General features: G+C 39.2%; 1 protein-coding gene across 2 annotated transcripts in view; it reads right to left on the reverse strand.

The window, feature by feature from the left end:
• LOC150079048 (CD109 antigen-like) overlaps positions 1–24,431 on the reverse strand; it is a 1,092,235-nt gene that overhangs the window by 18,107 nt on the left and 1,049,697 nt on the right. For both annotated transcript variants that reach the window (XM_090384122.1, XM_090384121.1), the window contains exon 34: positions 23,515–23,617. In XM_090384122.1, the coding sequence (XP_090240248.1) occupies positions 23,515–23,617 (103 nt within the window). The remainder of the gene's footprint in view (positions 1–23,514; positions 23,618–24,431) is intronic.

Below are 24,431 nucleotides of genomic sequence, written 5' to 3' on the forward strand. Positions count from 1 at the left end.
AGTCTAAATAAGTTTAAGGCCCAGCTGGACAGGTATTTCGAAATAACAGAGGGGTGAAGTGGAAGTGGTTATTTTTATTTTTTTATTTTTTGGCTGATGCTGCATAAGATTGCTTTCTTGCATCAAATGCCTCCTCTACTAATGCTAATCTGTCTTTGTTGAAGATGAAGAAGATAATCTGAAGATGTTGAAGCCCTGCTGGTTTTACTATGCCAAAATTATTTCTGTAGAGATTTTTGCATGATGGATTCAATAATTATGGCTGAACAGGATGCAAGGCACAATTTTGTATCCTGACTGCATACTTAAGCAACAGAGTTTTCCTACAGAGAGGCAGTGATGGCTTGTCTGTATCAATGTAAAGTTTTGAAGGGCAATCCTGAAGGCACTGTGTTGAATAGAATCAGGCAAACATAGTACTCTTTATGGCTGAATCGTTAGCTCCATAATCTAGTCGGGATTTAATTGATGCCCTGTATAAACAAAGTAGTGAGGTGTGATCTGCTCCCAAAGCTAGGACAGATAAAGCTTTGAGTATGTTCAACTTTTGGAGGCAGGAACCATGTATATTTTTAATATGATCTAAAAAATTTAACTTCTTTTCAAGGAGTAATTCTATAAATCTGATGTTATTAATGATTGGGATAGTGTGATTAGATATTTGAAGTTTTCAGGGTGTACACAAAGCTTGTCTTGCTACAAAGGTGAATAGGAACTGTTTTTTTTTTTTTTTTTGTTTTTTTTTGCTGCGGGAGTCAATAGCCATTTTGAACTGTCCACTATTGTACTTAATTCAGGGATAATTGCAGCTGTCATTCAATAGATCTAATGGCATAGTTGGAAGCCGTTTAGTGGTATAACTAATTCTAAGGGTAAAGAGAGTGGCATTCAGTGCTGATTTCGGCAGAACCCCCCTTTCTCCTGGAAGAATATTGTAACGTCAGTATCGAAATTGAAAAGTATGACTCCTGAAGAAAATTTTTCACAAATATAGTTATATTTCTCACAGACCAAGAGAGTGAAGATCAAGTATGGCATGTAGCCAGGTAGTGTTTGTTGAATGCCTTTTCTGTATGTGTGGAGATTATTACAAGATATTCATTTTTAATAAAGGCATTATGAATGGCAAATCCAGCTTTAACTATAAGATCCAAAGAAGACCTGTTTCTATGAAAGCCATGTTCACTATGACTCATTAAATGTTATGACTAGATGATCCAGACAACAAGTGTACTGTGGACTGTTTTTTTGAGGATCTTTTGGATTAGCCAGAGAGAGAAATTTGTCTATAAATTTGGAGATTAGTGGGATCTTTCCTAGGCTTCAGGAAGGCTAAAACAGTGGTGGTGATGCCATGAAGTAGGATAAATATTTTATAGAAATATTCAGTTGTAATAGACCAGGAAAAATGCACAGCTTTATCATCAAGATGTTGTAACATGACATATTAAGTCCCATCTGGTCTGGCAGCACTGTTGGGTGATATTCTCACAGCATGCACAAGTTTAGAATATTGGAAAGTTGGTTATATGGAGGAGAGCAGTTTAGAAATTAATGGGACACTATTCTGTGGTGTTTTTAATTTTTTGAAATTGTGGCAAGTAAGCTGACGCTGCTGAGACTTTAGTGAAAGCACTGCCCAAAGCTCTGGCTATCAAGAAGGGGCCTGAGAGTTCTAGACCTTTCAAGAAGTTGATTAGAGAAATTATGGTAGGAAACTTGCCAGAAAGCTGTAATTTTTTTTTCATATTATTCTGGAGTCATTGTTAATATTGGAAGCAAAATGGATCGAGGCTTGCCTTCGGATCTCACATGCTTTTGCCTGTAACTTCTTAGAGTTAATGAGATTAACCATGGTTAGAACATAATGAAACAAATTCCAGGCTTTACATTTTTCCTTTTTTGTTTTTATATGTTTTTCTTTCCACCGATAATTATAGTGCTTCCAGGCTGGAGGATAATGGAATTGAGTCTTTGTCCACATTTAAGAGGTGTGACATTATGAATAGGCTGCAGCCAAATTACTTTCTCATTAAAGAAGAGTAATGACTGATACTTGGCCCAGTTAGTTTGGGTGCTTCCGAAGCCAGCTGGGCAGGAGCAGCAGTGCATAGCATACGCTTCTGGATTAGACCGGGGGTTCGAGCCCGTGACTACCAATTACTGAGGATGCAGAAAGGTCAGGGAATGACCACTGCATATCCCTGGAGCAATATGGCCTTAGTTGCTAATGCTCCTAAAAAACAAATAACAATAACAACAAATTAGTTCGGGAAAATTTCCATTTCCTACAACGTTTAACTAAAGGAAAGTGTTATCAATATATTACTAACAATAGGAAGGTGATCACTGCCCATGGGATCGTTGACCGATACTTTATGAATGAGAACAGAACTGAAGAAAAAACAAATCAAAAGACCTCTTGCGCAGGTATGTCCAATTTGGTTGGTTAATGACACATTGGCAGCTAATGCCATAATACACCAAGTCAAGATAAATAAAACAACATCATATTAAAAGAAGTAAATATATATCAAAAATATAAAAGGATAAATTCAAATACATGTGAATAAATTAATGGACTGTAAAAAGTTAAAAATAACCGACATATTTGGATGGGATGTATCCAGTTATATTAAAGGAGGCAGCAAAGGAAGTAAGCAAACCCTTAGCCATAATTATGAGAGGTACCCATGGACTGGAGATGTGCAAATGTAACCCCAATTCACAAAGGAGGATCAAAGGCTGACACAAGTAATTATAAACCTGTTAGTTTAACTTCGGTTCCAGGAAAATTAATGGAGGCACTGGTTAAAGAAGCACTGCAGGATCATCTGGACAAGAATTCAGTTACAGCTCAGACACAGCATGGTTTTGTTAAGGGCAGGTCTTGTCTGACCAATTTGATTGGATACTATGATGTAGTCACAAAAGAACTGGATGCAGGGAATAACTTTGATATTATATATTTGGATCTTAGAAAGGCTTTTGATACTGTTGCGCATGGAAGACTGCTGCACAAATTGGAGCAGTGTGGCATTGGAGGCAAATTTCTGCTATGGATAAAGGGGTGGTTGAGGGGGAGAAGGCAGAGAGTGGTAATAAATGGACACTGCTCATCGTGGACTAATGTTATAAGTGGAGTCCCTCAGGGTTCAGTATTGGGTCCTTTATTGTTCTCTGTATTTATAAATGATATTGATGATGGTATATCAAGCTTAATATCCAAGTTTGCAGACGATACGAAGGTTGGCAGGGTTGTCAAGGACACTACTGACACTATGTTGCTGCAACAGGATCTGGAAAGGTTGAGCAGATGGGCTGAGAGGTGGCAAATGAAGTTTACATTGACAAATGTAAAATACTACATATGGGAAACAGCAACTCCAGAGCAACGTATCAACTCTGTGGTACTACACTGACAGTGGTAGAGAATGAAAGGGACCTGGGGGTGGTTGTGCAGGCAGATATGAAGTTCTCTGAGCAGTGCAGATGGGCTGCAAGAGTAGCTCATGGTGTATTGCACAATGATATATAGGAATTTTTCTAGCAGGGATAAGGAGGTGATTATTGCCTTGTATAAGGCAATGGTCAGGCCACACCTAGAGTACTGTATACAGGCCTGGAGGCCTCATTTCAAGAAGGATGTAGAGCTGCTGGAATGAGTACAGAGAAGAGCAAGAAGATTAGTGAATGGAACAAAGGGGTGCTCTTACGAAGAAAGGCTTAAGTTTTGCGAATTACAGTGTCTGGAGACTAGGCACCAGCGAGGTGATCTCATAGAGGTGTACAAAGCCTTGAATGGTTTGAGCATGCGCAATGCTGATAGGATCCTTCCTCTTGCTCAGAATAATCACCTGAGAGGGCATAAGTTCAAATTGAGGAAAGACATGTAGGATAGATGTGCGGAAATTTGCCTTTAGCCAGCGGGTGGTTGGTAGGTGGGACAGACTTCCGTCCCTTGTCGTGGAAGTTGATAGCCTAAATAAGTTTAAGGCTCAGCTGGACAGGTATTTCGAACGAACAGAGGGGTGAAGTGGAAGTGGTTATTTTTTATTATTTTTTTTTTTTTTACTTTATTTTTTTTTTTTTTGGCTGATGCTGCATAAGCTTGCTTTCTTGCATCAAATGCCTCTACTAATGCTAATGCTAATTGTTTCTGCCATCTAAAATCTGGCTGAGTATAAATGGTTTATCCAGATTAATAAGATCCATAAAACATAAATGTTGTGGAATGGTAAAAAGAGAGCATTCCGTAAAAACACAAATAACAAAATAGTTTCACAGTTCTCATAAGTGGGTCATCAGCACTCAGCAGAAGAGAGTGTGTCGGATGGCTGTGACTTACGAGTATGGATGTGCTGAGCAAGAACAAGTTGCTCTCTCCCTGTGTAGACTGGATTGTCATTGCTTGATTACCATCTTAATCTGCTCTAGTTTATTTGTGGCATGTTGGTGGCAAGAATCTTGTGACTGGGAGTATAGCTTCTTATGTTCTTTGCCTGTGTTTAGTCAGTATAAGGGACTGACAGTCAAAAGTTATTCAGGGGGGGGGGAGAGTATTAATTTAGGAGCATTATCGGCCAGTTCATTTCCCATGATACCAATATGGCTTGGAATTAAGCAGATGCCAGATTCAAGTTCAAAAGGTAATAAAGAACCTGCTGAATCTGTCAGAGGACTGGATGAGGATTACATTTCACTGTTGATAAAAACCTGTAGTTTACTTCTATATTAAAAAAATTAAATTAAATTTTCTGTTTATACTCCGGAACGACCAAACGGTCAGGGGGAGTTCACAAGATAGACAGAATACAAGAAACAGGATAGTTCTATTGCAAGCAGCTCAGTGTTTTTTTGCTACTTTTGTGTGGATGACATTATTTTATGTGGAAGGACAGCAGCTGACCTCACATATGATTCTGACAGAGCCATTTGTGTACACTGGCAGAAAGTCAGAATAGTGATGTGGTGCGAAGAGTTGCTGGTAGACAAATTGGTGGTGTGGTGTTGGCAGCCTTCTCCTGGATCTTGAGGGGGAAGATGGGAATGCCAGGGTGGAAGGAATTTCCTTGATGACTGAGTTACATATACTGTCATATTTAGTTCATTTAACAGCCCTTGGATTTGAATACCATAAGGTTGTTTGGCAGGCTGACGGGTATTGTAGAGATTTTCCCCATCATGGCTCAAAGACTGATATCCACATGGGGGTGACTGGGCAGGGACTTTAATTTAAAGCATACTGCAAGGACAACTGCTTAAGTTGAAGAGAAAGAGTTGGCTGTTTGTTTCAACATAGAGGCCTTGAAAAGGAGACATACTGAATGCTCCAGTGGCAGTGCAGATGGCCTAGTGATGGACTGGGTCTAACATCAAAGTACACTATCTCTAGCCGAGGCATAAACTTGAAAGTCACAAGAGTTTAGAATGGATAAGATAACAGAGCCAAAGTAGGGTACAGAAATTTTAACCCCACAAAGGTGATGAAAGGTGTAGAATATTCAGCCCTTGGGCACACCTTGTCTTTAGCTGACGAATATGTTGTAGGCATATCAGCTTATTGTCAAAAAATAAGTCCTATGAATTGTTCTGCCCAAGCCTTAATTCTGGGTCAGGATGAAGATTATGTTTGTAAAAAGTGTACAAAAATGGTCTTCTGCAAAGAAAATCTGAACCCAAGTGACCAAGATGTAAGGTGATCAAATGCTTTTTGCAGTTGCCATTCAGTGACCCTCACATTGTATGAATATAGTAAAAAATAGTAAGTTTATCAATGTAGAGGACACTGTTTACCTTTGGTGGAAGCACGGTACTAAGTACTATAGGTTCTAATACCTCTCGTGTGTGGGGTTCACATAAAAAAAAAAAAAAAAAAAAAAAAAAAAAGAGCGTGACACTTATAACTGATCCTTCTGGAATGCCTTCCTCTTGGCAAAACACAAAAGAGAATGTGGCTGCCAAATGAATTTGAAATCCAGTGATTAGAAAGAAAGTTCTTAATAAAAACAGAAAAGTTACCTCTAAAACTAAAGTTATGGAGGTCTTGCAATAAGCCAAATCACCAAGCTGTATTATACACTTTTCAATATCAAAGAAAACTGTTACTATATGCCTGGCGATTTTATAAAAGTATCACAATTAATGATTCTAATCTAATTAAATGATCCAAAGTATGCTGGTTTTATGAGAAATCCACGCTGTGTCAGGGCAGCTATTTGTTTCTAAATAAGGCAAGCATTTATCATTCTTTCCAAGATCTTTGGTGCTATATTAAAAAATAAATGGTGGCAATAATCTTAAGGGAGACAGCAAGTGAATGCAATGAACCATTGAGGCTAATTATGAGAGCATCACTGGACTCGGGAGTGATTCTGTTGGATTGGAAAAGTGCCAATGTATCTCCAATATATAAAGGCTGTTCTAAGAGTGAAGTGGGAAATTACTGACCGGTCAGTCTAACTTCAATAGTAGGGAATATCATTGAAGTAATGATCAAAGGGTGGAATTCAGGATCATTTAGATTGAAATGGAATTCTGAAAGATATGCAGCATGGTTTTGTAATGGGAAAATCATTTTTATCAAATCTGATTAGCTATTTTGAGAGGGTCACTCATGAACTGGATTAATGGATTACAGGTAAGCATTTGACTCAGTCGCATATGAGCAGTTACTTTATAAGCTGGGATAGGTTGGAATCAAAGGGAAAATCTGTAGATGGATAGTAGGATGGCTTCAGAGCAGGAAGCAAAGGGTTGTGATAAATAGTTATTCCTCAGATTGGGTTAATGTAAGAAGTGGGGTTCCCCAAGGATCAGTATTAGGACTACTGTTGTTTTTGATTTTCATAAATGACATCAGGGCGTGATGTCTAAATTTGCAGATGATGTAAAGATCAGTGGAGCAGTTAATGAGCACAGCCAAGCAGAGCTTCTTCAGTGACCTAGATAGACTTCAGGGATGGTGAGAAAAATGGCAGCTATGCTTTAATCCAGCAAAGTGTAAGGTAGTACACCAGGAAACAGTAAACCAAAAACAACTTATAACACTTCAGATAGAGTTCAAATAAAGCAAGCAGTGGAGGAAAGGGACTTGGGTGTTATGATAAGGTCAGACATCAAGTTCTTTGAGCATTGTAGACAGGTTGCAAGGAAGGCCCATTGTGTCCTATCGACGATTTATTGAACATATGAGATAGGGATGTCATAATCCCATTATATAAGGCTTGTTAGATGACAATTGGAATACTGTGTTCAAGTATGGAGAACGCACCTAAAAATACCTAAAGAAAGACATTGAACTTCTTGAAAGGTTCCAAAGATGGACAACTCACCTGGTGAGATAAGCAAAAGGGAATCCATAAGACAAAAGACTTCGAATATGTGGGTTGTAGAACTTGGAAACTAGGCACCTTAAAGGAGACTTGATTGAGGTGTTTAAGACTCTGAGAGGCATAAGTAAAATGAACGAGACCAAAAGGTTTATGGTTATAAATGATTATAGAACTAGATTCCATAAATTCAAGTTATGGGGGGGGGAAGAGTTTTAGACTGGATTGCAGGAAGTTTTATTTTAGCCAGCAAGTCATAAATTACCAGAATATGTTACCTACATGGGTAGTAGAGGCTGACAATCTGAGAAATTCAAAGGTCAACTGGATAGTTACCTGCAGGAGAAGGGAAATGCATATTTCCTTTTCTTTTATTAATTGTCTCCTTTTCTTTTATTAATTATTATTTTTAAAATTTTCTTATTATTATTATTTTTATTTATTATTATTATTTTTTTTTTTTGGCTGGTGCAGCATAAGCCATAGGCTTCCTTGCACCATGTAGCCTTTGCTAAAAGTAACAGGCCCTCGTATAATAAGGTAGTTTGGTTCCTACAAAATCTCATGTAATGCGAAACCGTGTTATACAGGACTAAGAACCAGTCCAAAAAGGGGGGGGGGTTACGTTCCAAAAGCTAACAAAAATATGCCATTTTTTTTTATAACTATCTGAAACTTCGTTTTTATAGTAGTAATAACTTAATATTTTAACTTTATTTTTATAATAGTAGTAACTGAACAAACATCATACCTTACAAACTGTGATGATACTTATATATGAGATCATGTACGTTCCTTTAATTTTCTTCTTCTTTATTGCTGCTAAGCACAATCTCTTCTGCAGCATCTAGATTTTGGGTACCTTCTGCTCTCTTTAAAAGTTACGAACTGCATGCTTTAAAGCACAATTTTTTATGATCTCAAACAAGCACATGTTCAATAGCATAGAAACTAACCCAGGGATCTCCCAACAAAATACAGTGAAACCCCCCCTTTAAATGATACATGAAAATCTGAAGAATATTTTCCAGTTAGCAAAATAAAAATAAATTTACGCTTACATACATAGCTTAATTAATATGTACTGTAATATGTGCATACTAATTGATATTTTTGTTCATTGACTTTTTTTTTTTGGTTGTAAAATTTAAAACAGTAAAAATGATAAGCAATTCATAACAAAGAACACGGCACACACAAGTGGCACACACAATATGCACCAATGAGATACAGGGTAATAAGGTTCTGAACATTTATTTATGTTTTTTATATGATTGAATATTTCATGGAAGGGGAAACACATTTCACCCTAATAATGTGAAAACACACAGAATTCCAGATATGGGTACTATTGCAAATGCAGTAAGATCGAGTTTACTACCCGTTTATAATCGATCACACTAACAGAAAAGACCAACCAATAAACAGGAAAGTGCAAATTGTTTTTATTGTTTTGTGGTAGTGACCTCCAAAAATGTGCTTTAGAAAAAGACCATGAAGGTGATATAACAACTAGCGAGTCAACAGCGGGATTCACAAAAGGAATGGAAACGTTGAAAATTACATCTAACATAATAGCAGGGATTTCCTAGCACAAGCTCAAAAACACCGTGTTACACGAGATTTCCCGCAGTTCTCAAACCGTGTTATAGAAGTACTGTGTTATACTGCAGTTGCCTGTACTAATAATACAAGAAAGTCAGCTTATACAGCATCAGCAAAAAAAATAAAAAATAATCAAATTTGTCCTAACCATCCCCTGAAATAGTTTATCTTATTCTTCCATAAGGGTAACTAAGAGTAAGAACATCTGCATGTGTACTTGCATTTCACTAATGCCAGAAGCATTGAAAATAAACTTCATGAATTTAAAGTAAATAAATAAAATAAATTTTCTGTTTATACTCTGGCACGACAACCAAGTCAGTAGAGTTTACAATAAATATTCAATACAAATATTTATCGTATTTAGTAGTCACGGGCTTGAACCCTGGTCCACTCAAGGAACGCATGCTAAGCACTCTCACTCCTGACCACTGGGCTATGTCAGTACTGATTAAGTCATCAAATGTCGACATTGGAGAGCAGAGACATGGTGCTACTCAGATATAAGTCATGCTGAATTTGAATATGGGGAGTACATGTACAGAAGGGCAGACAGAATAGGAGCAGTGGAGTGGTTATGCTCTTAGTTAAGAAGCATATTGAATCTAAGGCAGTGAATCCAGTCGACATGAGTGACTAGTGCAATGTTGAGTCAGTTTGTGTGATATTAGCACTGAAAAAACAAAACTGAGAGCAGGACTACAGCATGTTACAGGAATAATGACTGTAATGGGTATACAAAACAACTATACAGAGAAATAGAGTGGACCAGTAAATCAGAATGTTCTATAATGGGAGATTTTAACTTTCCAGATCTTGACTGGATTTTTGGTTTGGTCACTATCAAGACTTTTGTAGATTTCTTGGATGCCTGTTTTCTACAACTGTAGGTTAGAGAGACAGGAGGAAGCAGCACTCTTGATTTAGTTATCAGTAGTAATTCTACATGCATTAAGAATCTGCAGGTAAAAGATGGGTGGCAGCAATCACAGTGTAATAATGTGGAATTTAATTAAAGACATTACTGTCAAGAGTAAAGAGAAAGGCTTTTGCTTTCGTAAAGATGACTACAGTGGTCTCTCAGACAGTTTTAAATTCTATGCAGTGGGATCAAGTGATGATGTTACCAATAGCAAATTCTAAGTGGAAAGAATTCAAGAAAGTAATCAAAGAAGCTACTAGGCTTTTCATACCAGTGAATAAATACTGTTCAAGACCTAAATGGATGTCAGATGAAATATTGAGACACATGACAGCAGAATTTTATCAAACTCCAACGGGAAGCTAAACAACTGTAATAACTGAAAGGAAAGTGGAAGAGAAACTGTTGAAATTAAATATAATAAAAGAGACCTGGAGGGGGGGGGATGAGATCTATCTGGTCATATTAAGGAAGGTGGTAAAGGAGGTACGCAAACTGTTAGACATAATTATGAGAGTATCTTGGGATTCAGGGTAAGTCCCTATGGACTGGAGATGTGTGAATGTATCGCCAGTTTACAAAGTGGATCAAAGGGTGGTATGAGTAATTACAGGCCTTTTGGCTTAACTGTTCTAGTAAAAATAATGGGGTCACTAGACAAACCCCATGTTGTGTCTGATGCAATTATACATCAGACACAACATGGGTTTGTGAAGGGGCAAATCTTATTTGACCAATTTGATTGGATACTATGACGTAATCACAAAGAAACTGGATGCAAAATAATTTTTATATCATATATTTGGATTTCATGAAGGCTTTTGACACTGTTGCACATAAAAGATTGCTATATGAAGTGGAGCAATGTGGCATTAATGGCAAGTTACTGCTATTGATAAAGGGATGGTTGCATCGAAGAAGACAAAGAGTGGTAATCAATGGGCACTGCTCTTTGTGAACTAAGGAGGAGTTCTCGAGTGGAGATCTCCAGGGTTCAGTCTGGGTTTATTGTTCTTTTTGATATTGATGAAGGCATATGAAGCTTAATGTCATAGTTTGCAGGTGATACAAAAGGTTGGCAGGTATCAACTGTGTGGAACTACACTCAGGGTAGTAGGAAATAAAAAAGACCTGTGGGTGATTGTTCAGGGAGATATGAAATTCTCTCAGCAGTGCTGACATGCTTCCAGAACAGCTGATGGAATTTTCTTAATGATATACAGAAACTCTGCTAACAGAGATAAGGAGGTGATTTCCCCTTCTACAAGGCCATGGTTATGCTGTCTCTTTAGTATTGTATACAGATCTGGAGGAAGGAAGGAAGGATGTAGATCTGCTGGTACAGTTATATATATGTGTGTGTGTGTGTGTGTGTGTGTGTGTGTGTGTGTGTGTGTGTGTGTGTGTGTGTGTATATATATATATATATATATATATAGAGAGAGAGAGAGAGAGAGAGAGAGATGGGATTGAAGCAGTAAAAAGGGTTTTTACCTAGAAAGGCTTCAGTCTGCAAATTGTAACTTTTGGATACTAGCCACCTTAGGGGATAATCTGATTAAAGTGTTTAAGGCCTTGAATAGGTTGAGTAAGCTGAATGTGAATGGCATTCTTCCTCTGCTGAGACTTGCCACGTAAGGAGACAAATATTTTAGTAGAGGAAGGATATTTGAAGGTTATATGTGTGCAAGTTTGCCTTCAACCAGCGGGTAGTCGATTGTTGGATCAAGCTTCCATTTGTTGTGTTGAACTAGAGGGTTTGATTAAATTAAAGGAAGGATTATATAAATTCTTGGAGGGTATGGATGGGAGAAATGTGTAGATTTTTTTGGCTGATGCTATACAAGCTAAAATGGTCTTGGGCAGGACACATAGCTCGAAGACATGATGACAGATGGACTAAGAAAATAACAGAATGGTATCCAAGAGGAGCTAAAAGAAAACCTGGTAGACAAAGGCGGAGATGGATAGATGAAATTCATGAGTTTGTGGGTAGTAAATGGATGGCCAGTGCTCAAAACAGAAGGAACTGGAAAGTTGCTGGAGAGGCCTTCATCCTGCAGTGGATTGAAAATGGCTGATGATGATGATGACACAAGCTTGCTTTCTTGCATCATTTGCCTACTACCACTAATAACAATTTATTCAAGCTATCTACTTCCACATAGCAATCAATCACCCACTGGCAAGAGGAAAACCTCTGCACATCTATTCTGCATTTATCCTTCCTCAATCTGGATTTATGTCCCCTTATAAATGTTGTCTGAACAAGAGGAAGAATTCCACCAGCACTGAGCTTTCTCAATCCATTCAAAGCCTTGAACACGCTGATCAGATTTCTGTGCAGGTGCTTAGTCTCCAGATGCTGTAATTTTAAAAACTGAAGTTTCATGGGATGAGCATCTTATTGCCCTTCTCTGTAGCAGTTCTACATCCTTCCTAAAATGAGGCCTCCAAACCTATATATAGGTTTGGAGGCCTCACTTTTAGGAAGGATTTTAACTCAAGATGTGCCATGATTGTCTTATACATTGAAATAATTGCCTTCTTATCTCTGTTAGCAAAATTTCTGTATATTATTGACAAAACCCCATGTTCTGTCCCAGCAGCCTGTCTGCACTGTTAAGGGAATTTCATATCTGACTACACAATTACCACAAGGTCTTTTTCATTTTCCACTACTGAATTAGCACTGCAGAATTGGTGCATTAATCTGAGATTACTGCTACCCATATGCAGAACTTTGCATTTGTCAATGTTAAACATCAATTGAGATTTCTCAGCCCAACGGCCTAATTTTTAAAGATATCATTGCAGTAGCATACTATCATTACCATCATTAACCACCCTGACAACCTTCATATCATCTGCAAATTTAGATGTTAAGTTTGATCAATATTATTCATAAATGAAGAAAACAATGTATCAGGCACTGAATCCCCAGGGACTCTACTGATAACATAAGTACATTAAGAGCAGTGTCCATTGATAACAACTCTCTCTGTCTTCTCCCACTCAACCATCCTTTTATCCACAGCAGTAACTTGCCCTTAGTGCAACACTACTCCAATTTGTACAGCAGTCTATTATGTGCAATAGTATTAATGGTCATTTGCCTATAAGGCAGGCATTCACCATTTTTCCTAAAACATTACATAAGCAACTGGTCAAAGCAATAGGATGATAGTTTTTAGGAATTTTAGGGTCCTTTCATGGCTTTGGGAATGCAAGAACGATTGCCCTATGCCAAGAATCGTGAAACCGATTCTCCAAATAAATTTGGAAGATGTAGCAACAGCTCTAGAGAGTAAGATGGAAGATGTTTTATCATCTCATACTGAATATCATCTGGTCCTGCAGTAATTGCTTTGAAGGTAGCAAGTGCAATGGTTAATTCCACTTGACTAAAAGGCAGGTTATAAGACTCTGCTTTGCTTGAAGAGAAGTTGCGTTTTTGTTTCTCAATTAAAATTAGGAACTCTGCAGAGTATGAGGTTTCAGCAGGTATGCTAGAGAATACATCTCCTAGAGTGTTGGCAATAGCACTTGGGTCTGCTAATGTACAACCATTATGCTGTAACATAGATGAGGGAAGTGATATGTATTATCCTTCATTTTCTGAATTTTATTCTAGACAACTTTGGCACCAGTCATCTGGTTAATTGAAGATTGTAAACTTGACTGACCCAGCATTCCTTTTTGCTCTGTCGGCATATAAATCATGCTTTGGCATGGGCATGTTTAAAGGCTATAAGATTTTCGGTGGTGGAGTAACATCAGAATTTTCCCCATGCCCGATTTTGTAACTTTCTTGCTTCTTTACACTCTTGGTTCCACCATGGCTTTTAAAAACATGGAAATCAGGAGGATGTTTTTGGAATTGCAATTGCTGCTGCAAGGATAATACAACACTCTGTGATATACTTCACTGCTTCATCAACTGATTCCTGTTGAATTTGTACAGGATAAAATTCCGTTAGCCGTGAGACAAGGTTGTCTGTCCACTATTGTAGATATTACAGGGAAGTGATCACTTCCATAAGGATTCTGTTCCACTTCTCAGGAAAGCATAGGTAGTAGAGGTGAGCAGATGGAGAGATCGATGGCAGAGAAAGTATGGTTAGACATATAGAAATAGATGTTGATTTCCACATTTAGTAAGGAAAGGCCATTATTGTCAAGCACACTTATAACAATATGACCTCATTCATTAGTTGCTGTGCTGCCCCACAGGATACTAAAATTAGAGAGGCAATTGCATAATAAGATCATTGAGATCTGCCTGGGAAATATTTGTCCCAGGAGACAAATAAATAGAACATACTGTGAGAAAATAATCCATTGCTAAGTGAATGCTACTGCTTCTAAGTTAAGTTAGTATTCAGTTGAACACGTGAGAAAGGGGTATGGTTGCCCACAAGAATCGCAACTCCTCCATGGGTTGGGCCATCCCAATTTCTATAGGATATGTGGATTCATCAGCTAGGAAGATGTGTTTCTGGTTCTGTGCAGATCCCTGTCTGCATTTGCCTTTAAGTACAATTCTTGTAGACAAAGGAAAGCGGGTTCATATTTACGCAGGAGCATTTTAACATCCTCCATATCTCGTCAGAATCCATGACAATTCCATTGTAATAATTTAGCCATTATTATTTGGAGTTAGTGGCATGGTATTTAGGGTCAGGCACCACCAGTGGTTTCCCACATCTGCACCACATGTACTCTGTGTTGGATTGGAGAACTGCAAAAGCCAGAAAAAAGTATCTAGTTTATGCAGTATTGTGTTTTTTTCTGTTGTATGTCTCTTTCTGCTTGACTGCAGGGACCCTATGTTGCCTGCCATCACCACTGGGAAGTGAGCCAGGCTGCCCATCATACTCTGGCTGGTCTCAGCCAGGGTCACCTGAGCTTTCTGGACAGAGACCAATATAAAAAAAAAAGAGAGAGAGAAAAAGGGGAGGGGGAAAGATAGTACAAGTGGTTGTGTCAAAGAAGGCAATCCTCAGGTGGGAAGGGAGAAGTAGGAATCACCCCTGGTCTGGGAGCCTACCGAAGGCCAGGGAAAAGAAGACAGCATACAGAACAAGGGAGATTTGCAGGGATGGTGGGAGAGAAGGAAAAAGTCATAGGGACAGGTGTCCCTGTGACTCCCTCCCCTCCCACTATCCAACAGGGAAGACAGTCCACCATGCAGTGAAGGTGAAGTGGGGGTTGGGAAAGGGGAGAGAAAGTCACAGAAGCAAGTGCCCCTGTGTGAGTGCCAATAACCATGTGCTCAGTATGACTATCCCAAACTCAGTTGAGTGCCAGCAGTGATCATGCACCCTGCATGATCACTGCATGATGGGGTACTAACATCCTACCCTAGCCAGGGGTTCGCATTGCGGAGAGTAACTCTGCAGATCCTGCATGTGAAGTGCTAGCATGATCCTACCCCTTCAAAGGGGGTTAGCATATTCCTACCACACTAGGGGGTTAGTGTAGTGCCCTTCCAATTCTAGTATTGGGGCATCTGGTCCATCTGATTGTGAGTACAGCCTGGGAAAATCATGCAAAAGTAGCATATGTGGATTCATCAGCTAAGAGGATGTGTTCCTGGCATATATCATGTGTTCCCAGGTTTCCTCTTTGCTACAGTTACATCTCGGATCACTTTCAATCCTAAGGGATGTGAGCTTCTGTTGAAAAGTCTGTCTTGTATGCACAAAGGTGACTTGAAGCCCTGTGGAAGGAGGCCTGGGGAAACTTGTTGGTAATTCTTCCCTTCTCAGTGTTGTTGCATTCTTCTTGTAATAGGTTTAGGAGGTAGGTGGAGATGCGTCCCTTTTCCTGCTTGGAGTCATTGGCCAGGTCAAGGTCCAGTCCCAGGATTTGAGTTGGTAGACCTTTCCTTAACTGCTGGAATAGTCCTCTACATTCAACCTTAAGATGCAATGGCATACATCCTGCTATTACTGGGAGGGCAGGGGTGCTGATGGTGCAGCACGCACTGTATGGATGACAGTTTCCATCTGTTTCTCTCTCTCTCTCTCTCTCTCTCTCTCTCTCTCTCTCTCTCTCTCTCTCTCCAGGGAGACCCCAGGACAAAGACTGAGGCTCCACGAAATACTATTGGCACAAAAACAGCTTTATAGATCAGAATCAGCGCTTTGTTCTTCAGCCTCCAGTCAACTTTACTAATATGTACTAATAGGCCTGATCTGGTGGCATACTTTTGTACCTTGGTAGCAAGATATTTCAGGTGCAGAAAGGTCAGTTTGGAGTCGAGGTAGAGGCCAAGCTATTCGACCGCCTCATACAGACGTATGGGGAGGCCAACCATTTTTATGACGGGGGGGCCCTTCTAATTTGTAGTTTATCTTTCAGGAGGATAGACTTGGTTTTCTCCCCAGAGACAGAGAGATGGTGAGTTAAGGCCCAGTCCTGCAGCCTGGCCAAAGCAAAGTTCATTGTGGTTTCCAGTGTTACTCTTGTATCAGCATGGGTGACGAGAACCAGGTATTCCACAAAGGCAAGAGGGTAGACTCCCCCCGAGGTCTATCCCCAGGAACTCCTCCAAGACAACGGACCAGAGATGGGCCCAAGGACTGAGCGGGCAGCCGAGAGAAACGCTTTTCATAATGCTCTGGAACTGTGTGGTAACTTGGATATTCCTGTCAGTGAGATAGGACCTGGTGCAGCTATAGAGGTTAGATGGACGTTTGGCCTCCCGGAGCCTCCTAAAGGTGCTCAGCCAACACAAGCTGTCGAAGGCTCCAGCAAAGTTGACCATGATGGCCAGAAAGTACTTGTAATTTGTCTCTGTGGCATAGCCAAACTACTATCGTGAGGTGAGTTGTTCAGCAGAATAGTGGTCAGATATGAAGTAAAGAAGAGATCATTCCAGGAGTTTGGCCAGAACTGGGAGAAGCGCTATGGGTCGGTAGGATTTGGGAGCTGCAAGGGTTTGCCAGGCCACTTTCCAGGCAGAGGGGAAGGCACCTTCAGTGAGGCATCTATTGACTACACCAAGAAGTTGGTTGGGATAAATCTCAGCCATATTCTTCACTTTATCCACCTCCAGGAGGTCACAACCAGGAGTATTCACTTCCTTTGTTTGTGCCAGTGTAATGATCAGCTCTGTTGGGGAAAATTTATCTTTTCAATGATATACAGGAATTTTTCTAGCAGGGATAAGGAAGTGATTATTCCCATGTATAAGGCAATGGTCAGGCCACACGTTGAGTACTGTATACAGGACTGTTGGAACACGTACAGAGACAGGCGGAACAAAGGGTTGCTCTTAAGAAGAAGGGCTTAAGTTTTGCAAATTACAGTGTCTGGAGACTAGGCACCTGCGAGGTGATCTGATTGAGGGTGTATAAAGACTTGAATGGTTTGAGCATGCTTAATGCTGATAGGATTCTTCCACTTGCTCAGAATAATCACCTGAGAGGGCATAAGTTCAAATTGAAGAAAGATAGATGTGCGGAAGTTTGCCTTTAGCCAGCGGGTAGTTGGTTGGTGGAACAGACTTCCATCCTTTGTTGTGGAAGTTGATAGCCTAAATAGCCTAAATAAATTTAGGGCTGAGCTGGACAGGTATTTGGGTTGAATGGAGGGGTGAAATGGGAGCCTTTTTTTTTTTTTTTTTTTGGCTGATGCTGCATAAGCTTGCTTTCTTGCATCATATGCCTCCCTCTACTAATGCTAATAATAAAATGGTTGCTGACGTCACTTCTTTCACAGGATTCGTTTCCTTCTCTAATGAGATGCTGTTCCTGTAGGAGGGGCCTGCATCCACAGGAAAGTGTCCAGCATATTATTAGCATTAGTTCAGGAATATGATGCTAGAAAGCAAGCTTATAACGCATCATCCGAAAAAAAAAACTTCCCATTTCACCCATCCCGTCAAACCAAATGTTTGTCTAGCTCAGCCTTAAATTTACATAAGCTATCAACTTCCACAGCAGCAAATGGAAGTCTTTTCCAGCAAACAACTACCCACTGGTTATAGGTAAACTTCTGCACATCTATTCTACAACTGTCTTTCCTCAGTTTGAATCTATGACGAGTCAGGTTTATAATCTGAGCAAGAGGAAGAATCCCATCAGCATTGAGCCTGCTCAAACCATTCAAGGCCTTGTATCTCAATCAGATCCCCTCACAAGTGCCTAGTCTCCAGATGCTGCAACTTACAGAATTTAAGCCTCTAATGGTAAGAGAACCCCTTTGTTTCTCTCACCAATCTTGTTGCCCTTCTCTGTACTTGTACTAGCAATTATACATCCTTCTTAAAATGAGGCCACCAGACCTGTACACAATACTCAAGGTGTGGCCTGATCATCGCTTTATACAAAGGTATAATCCTCTCCTTGTCTCTGCTAACAAAATTCCCATATATCATTGACAAAACTCCATGACCTGTCCTGGCAGCCTGTCTACATTCTTCAGAGAACTTCATATCCGACACAATTACCTCCAGGTCTTTTTCATTCTCAACTTCCATGAGAGTAGTATGACACAGTTGGTACGTTTCTCTTGGGTTGCTGCTACCCATATGCAGTACTTTGCATTTGTCAATATTTAACTTCAGTTGCCACTTCTCTGCCCATCTTCCTTACTTTTCACTTTTCTAGACTGTGTTACAGTAGCATATACTATCTTTACTATCATTAGGCTTAATGTCCAGGTTTGTATCATCTGCAAATTTGGACATTAAGCCAGATATACCTTCATCGATATCATTAATAAATACACAAAACAACAATGGGCCCAGCAAAAATCCCCTTGGAGACTCTACTAATAACATTAGTCCATAGAGCAGTGTCAATTTATTACCGTTCTCTGCCATCTCCCACTCAACTATCCCTTTATCCATTGCAGCAACTTGGCCTTAATGCCATACCGCTCCAATTTGTACAGCAGTCTTCCACATGCAACAGTATCAAAAGCTTTCCTGAAATTCAAGTATATGATATCAAAATTATTTTTTACATCCAGTTCCTTTATGACCACATTGCAGTATCCAATCAAATTTGTGAGATAAGACTTCCCCTTAACAAACCCATGCTGTCTGAACTGTTACTGCAGTCTTGTCTAGGTGATCCTGCATCACTTCTTTAACCAGAAACTCCGTTATTTTCCTCATAAAATAAGTTAAACCATAATTATTTGTGTCACCATTTGAATCCCTTTTGTGAATTGGGGATACTTTTGCACATCTCCAGTCCATGAGGACCTCCCCTGAATCTAAGGATGCTCCCATAATTATGGCTGGGGGTTTGCTTACTTCCATTGCTGCCTCCTTAAATATAAATGGATAGGTTCCATCTGCCCCAGGTGCCTTTTTTATGTTTAAATTCAACAATTTCTTCTCCACTTTGCTCTCCGTTCAAAATAATTTAGCTCCCTGTTAGAATTTAGGAAACTTCTGTCCTCCCCTTCCTTACGGAATTACTGAATGCTGTAATGTAGATGCAAAATAGTCATTCAGTTTGTTAGCTATCTGTGCAGGATCATCAACAGTCGAACCACCAACGTCAAGTGGACCAATCTGATTCATCCCCTTCCTTCTAGAGTTTATATAAGTAAAGAAGTCTGTTTTTCTTTGCATCCTTTGCCAGGTTTTCTTGTAATCAGCCTTCGCTTCCCTAACCTCCTTTGTGACTTGATTACTGGCTTGCTTATATCTGCCGTAGGTTTCTGTGTCACCTGCTAATTTATATGCACGCATTTTTCTTCTCTTCCACGAGCCTCATTAGTTCATCTGACATCCATTTAGGCCTAAATCTTGAACAATATTTCTTAGTTGGTATGAAAAGTCTAGTAGCTTCCAAGATTAATTCCCTGAAGGCTTCCCATTCTCACTGTTTTTAACATTATTTGTTCATTCACTGTTTTTAACATTATTGAAAGAGTTCTACCAGGAGTAAGTGTATGTACCATCTAGTTTAACAGTACTTCGCCTCTTGGGAGGGGGGGCTTGTTCATCACAATGTGATCGATACAGAATACCTCATGGGTTAGAATTTACGGTGGTTTCGACAAGTGCCTGCCCATGAGGCCTTCTTACTTCATCTAATTTCAATGGTGTACGAGTTCTTGAGGATGTGATAAGCTTCTCTTGCATCCTCAATTTCACGGGGTGGTTGAACTCAGTCTGTATGGCAATCCTTGTGGGCCTGGTGGACTCCCACTCTCAGAGCTTGCAGGTTATAATTCCACCACAGAACGTAATAGCAGTGTGGTTTCCTTTTAGGGATAGAGATGTCACAAGCGCTTCTGTTGTATCTTGTCAGTTGCAGTACACAGTCCTCCGATGAGTGGTTGTTAGGTGGCGCAGTAAGGATCTTGATCAGCTCATCCTTGAACCGAATACACTTCCTTTTTAGTGTTGTATCGGATGATATCCAGGGGAGATGCATACATATCCTTTTAACAGCTGTCACTCCTTGATCTCTCAGTTTAAAGAGACGCAGTTGACCCTGGCAGTAACAACCACCAACTGATCAATCCCAGTCGGGCAGATCCAGGACCTTCCATCTAGTTGAAGCAAGGGCCAAATTGGTGTATTAGGGCTGGTTCCCTCACCCATTAGGATCACCCTTTCCGAGTTCCCATGGGTTGCGTTGCACGGCTGCCCACGCTGGATTACAATGATGTAACCCTGGAACCAAGGTATGGGCATTGGATCCCAGTCATGCTAAGCTGGGAGGCCAGCACCATCACTTGGAGGTCACTTCACCACATACACCATGATGCGTTTTTTTGCATCCAGTGCTCATGTCGAGGGGCCTGATTGAAAAGTGGCAACTTCTCAGTGATCTGCCCAACTTTTTCAGATTCTGTTGCAGTTGCATACTGTTATTACTGTCATTACCAACCCTGCAAACCTTTATCTCGTCTGAAAACTCTGATACCTTCATCAATATTATTGATAAATATGGAAATCAACAATGGGCCCAACACTGAACCCTGGGAAATTCCACTTATAACATCAGTCCACAAAGAGCAGTATCCATTGATTACCACTCTGTCTTCTTCCAGTCAACCATCCCTTTATCCGTAGCAGCAACTTGCCCTTAACTACACACTGTTCCAATTTGTGCAGCAGTCTTTTATGTGCAACAGTATCAAAAGTTTTCCTGAAATCCAAGTATATATCAAAATTGTTTTTGCATCTAAATCCTTTGTGACTTCATCATAATATCCTTTGCCAAGGATTTCTTGTAATCAGCCTTCGCTTCCCTAACCTCCTTTGTGACTTGATTATCAACCGGGCCATTCTTAGGCCTAACTTTGCTCCTCATTTATTACAAAATCATTTAGCTCCGTATTAGAGTTTGATAAATTTCTGGCCTCCAGTTCCCTACAGGATTCCTCATGGGAGAATGTAGATGCAAAATGCTCATTTGGTTTGTCAGCTACCCAAGCAGGATCATCAACAGTCGAACCATCGATATCAAGTGGACCAACCTTATTCATCCCATTCCTTCTAGAGTTCATATAAGTAAAGAAATCTTTGCTGTCTTTCTTTGCATCCTTTGCCAAGGATTTCTTGTAATCTGCATTCACTTTCCTAACCTCCTTTGTGACTTGACTAGCTTATATCTACCACAGGCTTCCTTGTCGCCTGATAATTTAGATGCAACCCATGCATTTTTCTTATCTGCAATGAATTTCATTCGTTCCTCTGACATTCATTTAGGCCTAAACTTGGAACAGTATTTCTTAGTTGGTATGAAAAGCCTAGTAGTTTCCATGATTAATTCTTGAATACTACCCATTTAGAATTTTCTGTTGGTAACATCATCAGTTGGTTCCATTACTTCCATGTTCCTTTACTTTCCAACATTATTCCAAGCGAACTGAAAGGTTCCTCATACATCTTAGAGCACCTCCGTAGCCAGGTGGGAAGGAGCAGCAGCAGTGCGTAGCGCACGCTACTTGATTAGACCGAGGTTCGAGCCTGTCACCACCAAATACGGAGAATGGGGAAAGGTCAGGGAATGACCACCGCATATCCCGTAGCAATATGGCCTTAGTTGCTAATGCTCCTAAAAACCAAATAACAAACAACAACAATCATACATCTTGTGAAAATGGTGTGACTTCATGGACTAGATGGTCCCCTAAAAGTTCAACTGGGTTTAAATCAGGCAATTGGGGTTACAACACCATAATTTGCAATAATTCCTCCTGTTGTTTAGTTGCTTGGAAGCCCTGCACAGCTTAGAGCTGTGCTTCAGGTCATTGTCTTGTATTGTAAAATTTCTTCCACAAAGCTGAAGTCCAGAGGATATTGCACTATGTTCAAGAATGTTTTTAATCTTTCTTTTCTTAAACAAAGAAGCAACCCAGATCATTATAGAATCAGCACCATGGTTGACTGTAGGCACTAAACAATGTGGCACCATTTTTCCTTCAGTTGGTCATATCACAAACTCCAAGCTTTGGTCCAAAAAAAATTCAAATTTTGATTCATCCATGCACAGTAAGTTTTTCCTCTTCAATTATCCAATGCTGATGGCTCAACCATCTTATGGATTGGTCTGCGATAGGAAGATGTAATACAGCATGTTTGGACTGTCCAGTGAATATAATCATCTGGAAACAGCACTTACACAAGAGAAGCAATTAATTCCACATCAGCTTTTCGATACCTTGGTTTTATTTGATAAAACCAAGTTTTATCAAATAAAACCACTTTTCGATACCTTGGTTATATATTGCATCACAGGTGTGAAACATGGCAGTTACATGACACTAAAGTCATTGTCTGTGCACATGGCATCAATAACAGTGACAAAAATGTTTCTATAAGCTTATAGTATTTTGCTTCTGATGTGTCAAGTTTCAATAAATTAAAATTGCAATTACTGTTTATTATGGAGTTGTTTGGAATATACAACAATAATGAAATTTCTTACATATATTCTGATTGGAACTTAGCTTCAACTACATTGCGAGGTATGTATGTTATCATATTTAAGCGAACATTGTTTGTTTATGCTAATTATTTTGACCAGTTATATGTTACAATCCAATGGAATTTAATTGCATGGATTTATCAAAAAGACTGCTAAAAAACTTACCAGTGATTCGAATGTGGAACTATCAATATAAACTACCAAAAAGGCGCAGAAATTATAACAAAGAGTTGTATCCTCTGAAGAGTTTTGTCTTCAAATAATGCTCCTAGAGGATGATTGAGATGACAATACACTGTGATGTTCATTCTCTCTTGATTTCTTGCCCTCTCTAAACTATGACGAGTTTTGATTGGTTATAGTTTGGATATTTAAGAAAAAAAAATCGAAAGAAATACATTTAATTGTTTGCAAAATAATCTGTAGAACACTTCCGAATGATACTCTCCAGAAATTAAAATGCTAATTATTTTGATCGGTGTATATGTTACATTCCAATGGAATTTAACATTATTTTACAAATAATAATATCAACGTAGAACGTATTGAGTATTACAGCTCTGATTCATACTATTTAATTGTTTGAAAACTACAAAATGAAGTAAATCTTTCATTATAATTTTTCATTACCACAACATACTATACCATGCAAACATGATGATGATTTTAAAACAATAATAATTAAAATAAGAAGTTTAACTTTTCTTGGTTAAAATAATAATAATAAACAACTTCCAATATGTACCTTGGTTATAATAGTCATATACCCTCACTGGTGCACGCCGTTGAGTAGCAACTTTATGATTTCTATGTGCTGGCACTGTTACGCATGATTCCTCATTATCTAGCTAATAGATAATAAGAAAAAAATTAAATACAACACACACACACACACACACACACACACACACACACACACACACACACACACACACACACACACACACACACACACACAGTATTAAGAATCTGGCACACAAAATTCCAATATTCTCAAGAAAGATATTTAAAAAAATATATATATATAAAATCCTTATAATTTCAAAATGAAGTACACTAGGATTACACAAGCCATAAGAAATATTCAGTTCAAGCAATTTCAACAAAAAATTCACATTGGTTTTTATATAAACTATCAAGGTGAAAGACTTTAAACTACATCTTTTTTTTTGGTAGTTGTTGGCGCATCGGCTTCTGTGGCCATAATGCACCTCCCAAGGTTTTTGCAGTACTTTGATCCAAGCCCGAGACAGGATTCGAACCTGCGACCTTTGGGTTGCCAGGCAGGCACTTCACCCACCCGGCTAGCCCGGTCGGCAAACTACATCTATAGTAAAACATAAATTATTAAACTCATAAAAACATTGAAATATTTTCCAGTAGAAGATGCTAAGAAAAATAACAAGAACTTCTTTACTTATATAAAATCTAGAAGGAAGGGGATGAATTAGATTAGTTTACTTGATATCAATGGTTCAACTGTTGATGATCCTGCGCAGATAGTTAATAATCTGAATGAGTATTTTTAATTTGCATTCACACATGAAGGGAAAATGCTGGAAGTTTATCAAACTGTAACAGGGTGCTTAATGATTTTGTAATAACTGAGAGCAAAGTGAAGGAGAAATTGTTGAAGTTAAACATAAGAAAGACACATGGGGT

Source organism: Mastigoproctus giganteus, chromosome 10, assembly GCF_048544385.1.
Source record: "Mastigoproctus giganteus isolate SK-2022 chromosome 10, ASM4854438v1, whole genome shotgun sequence".
Lineage (NCBI taxonomy): Eukaryota > Metazoa > Arthropoda > Arachnida > Uropygi > Thelyphonidae > Mastigoproctus > Mastigoproctus giganteus.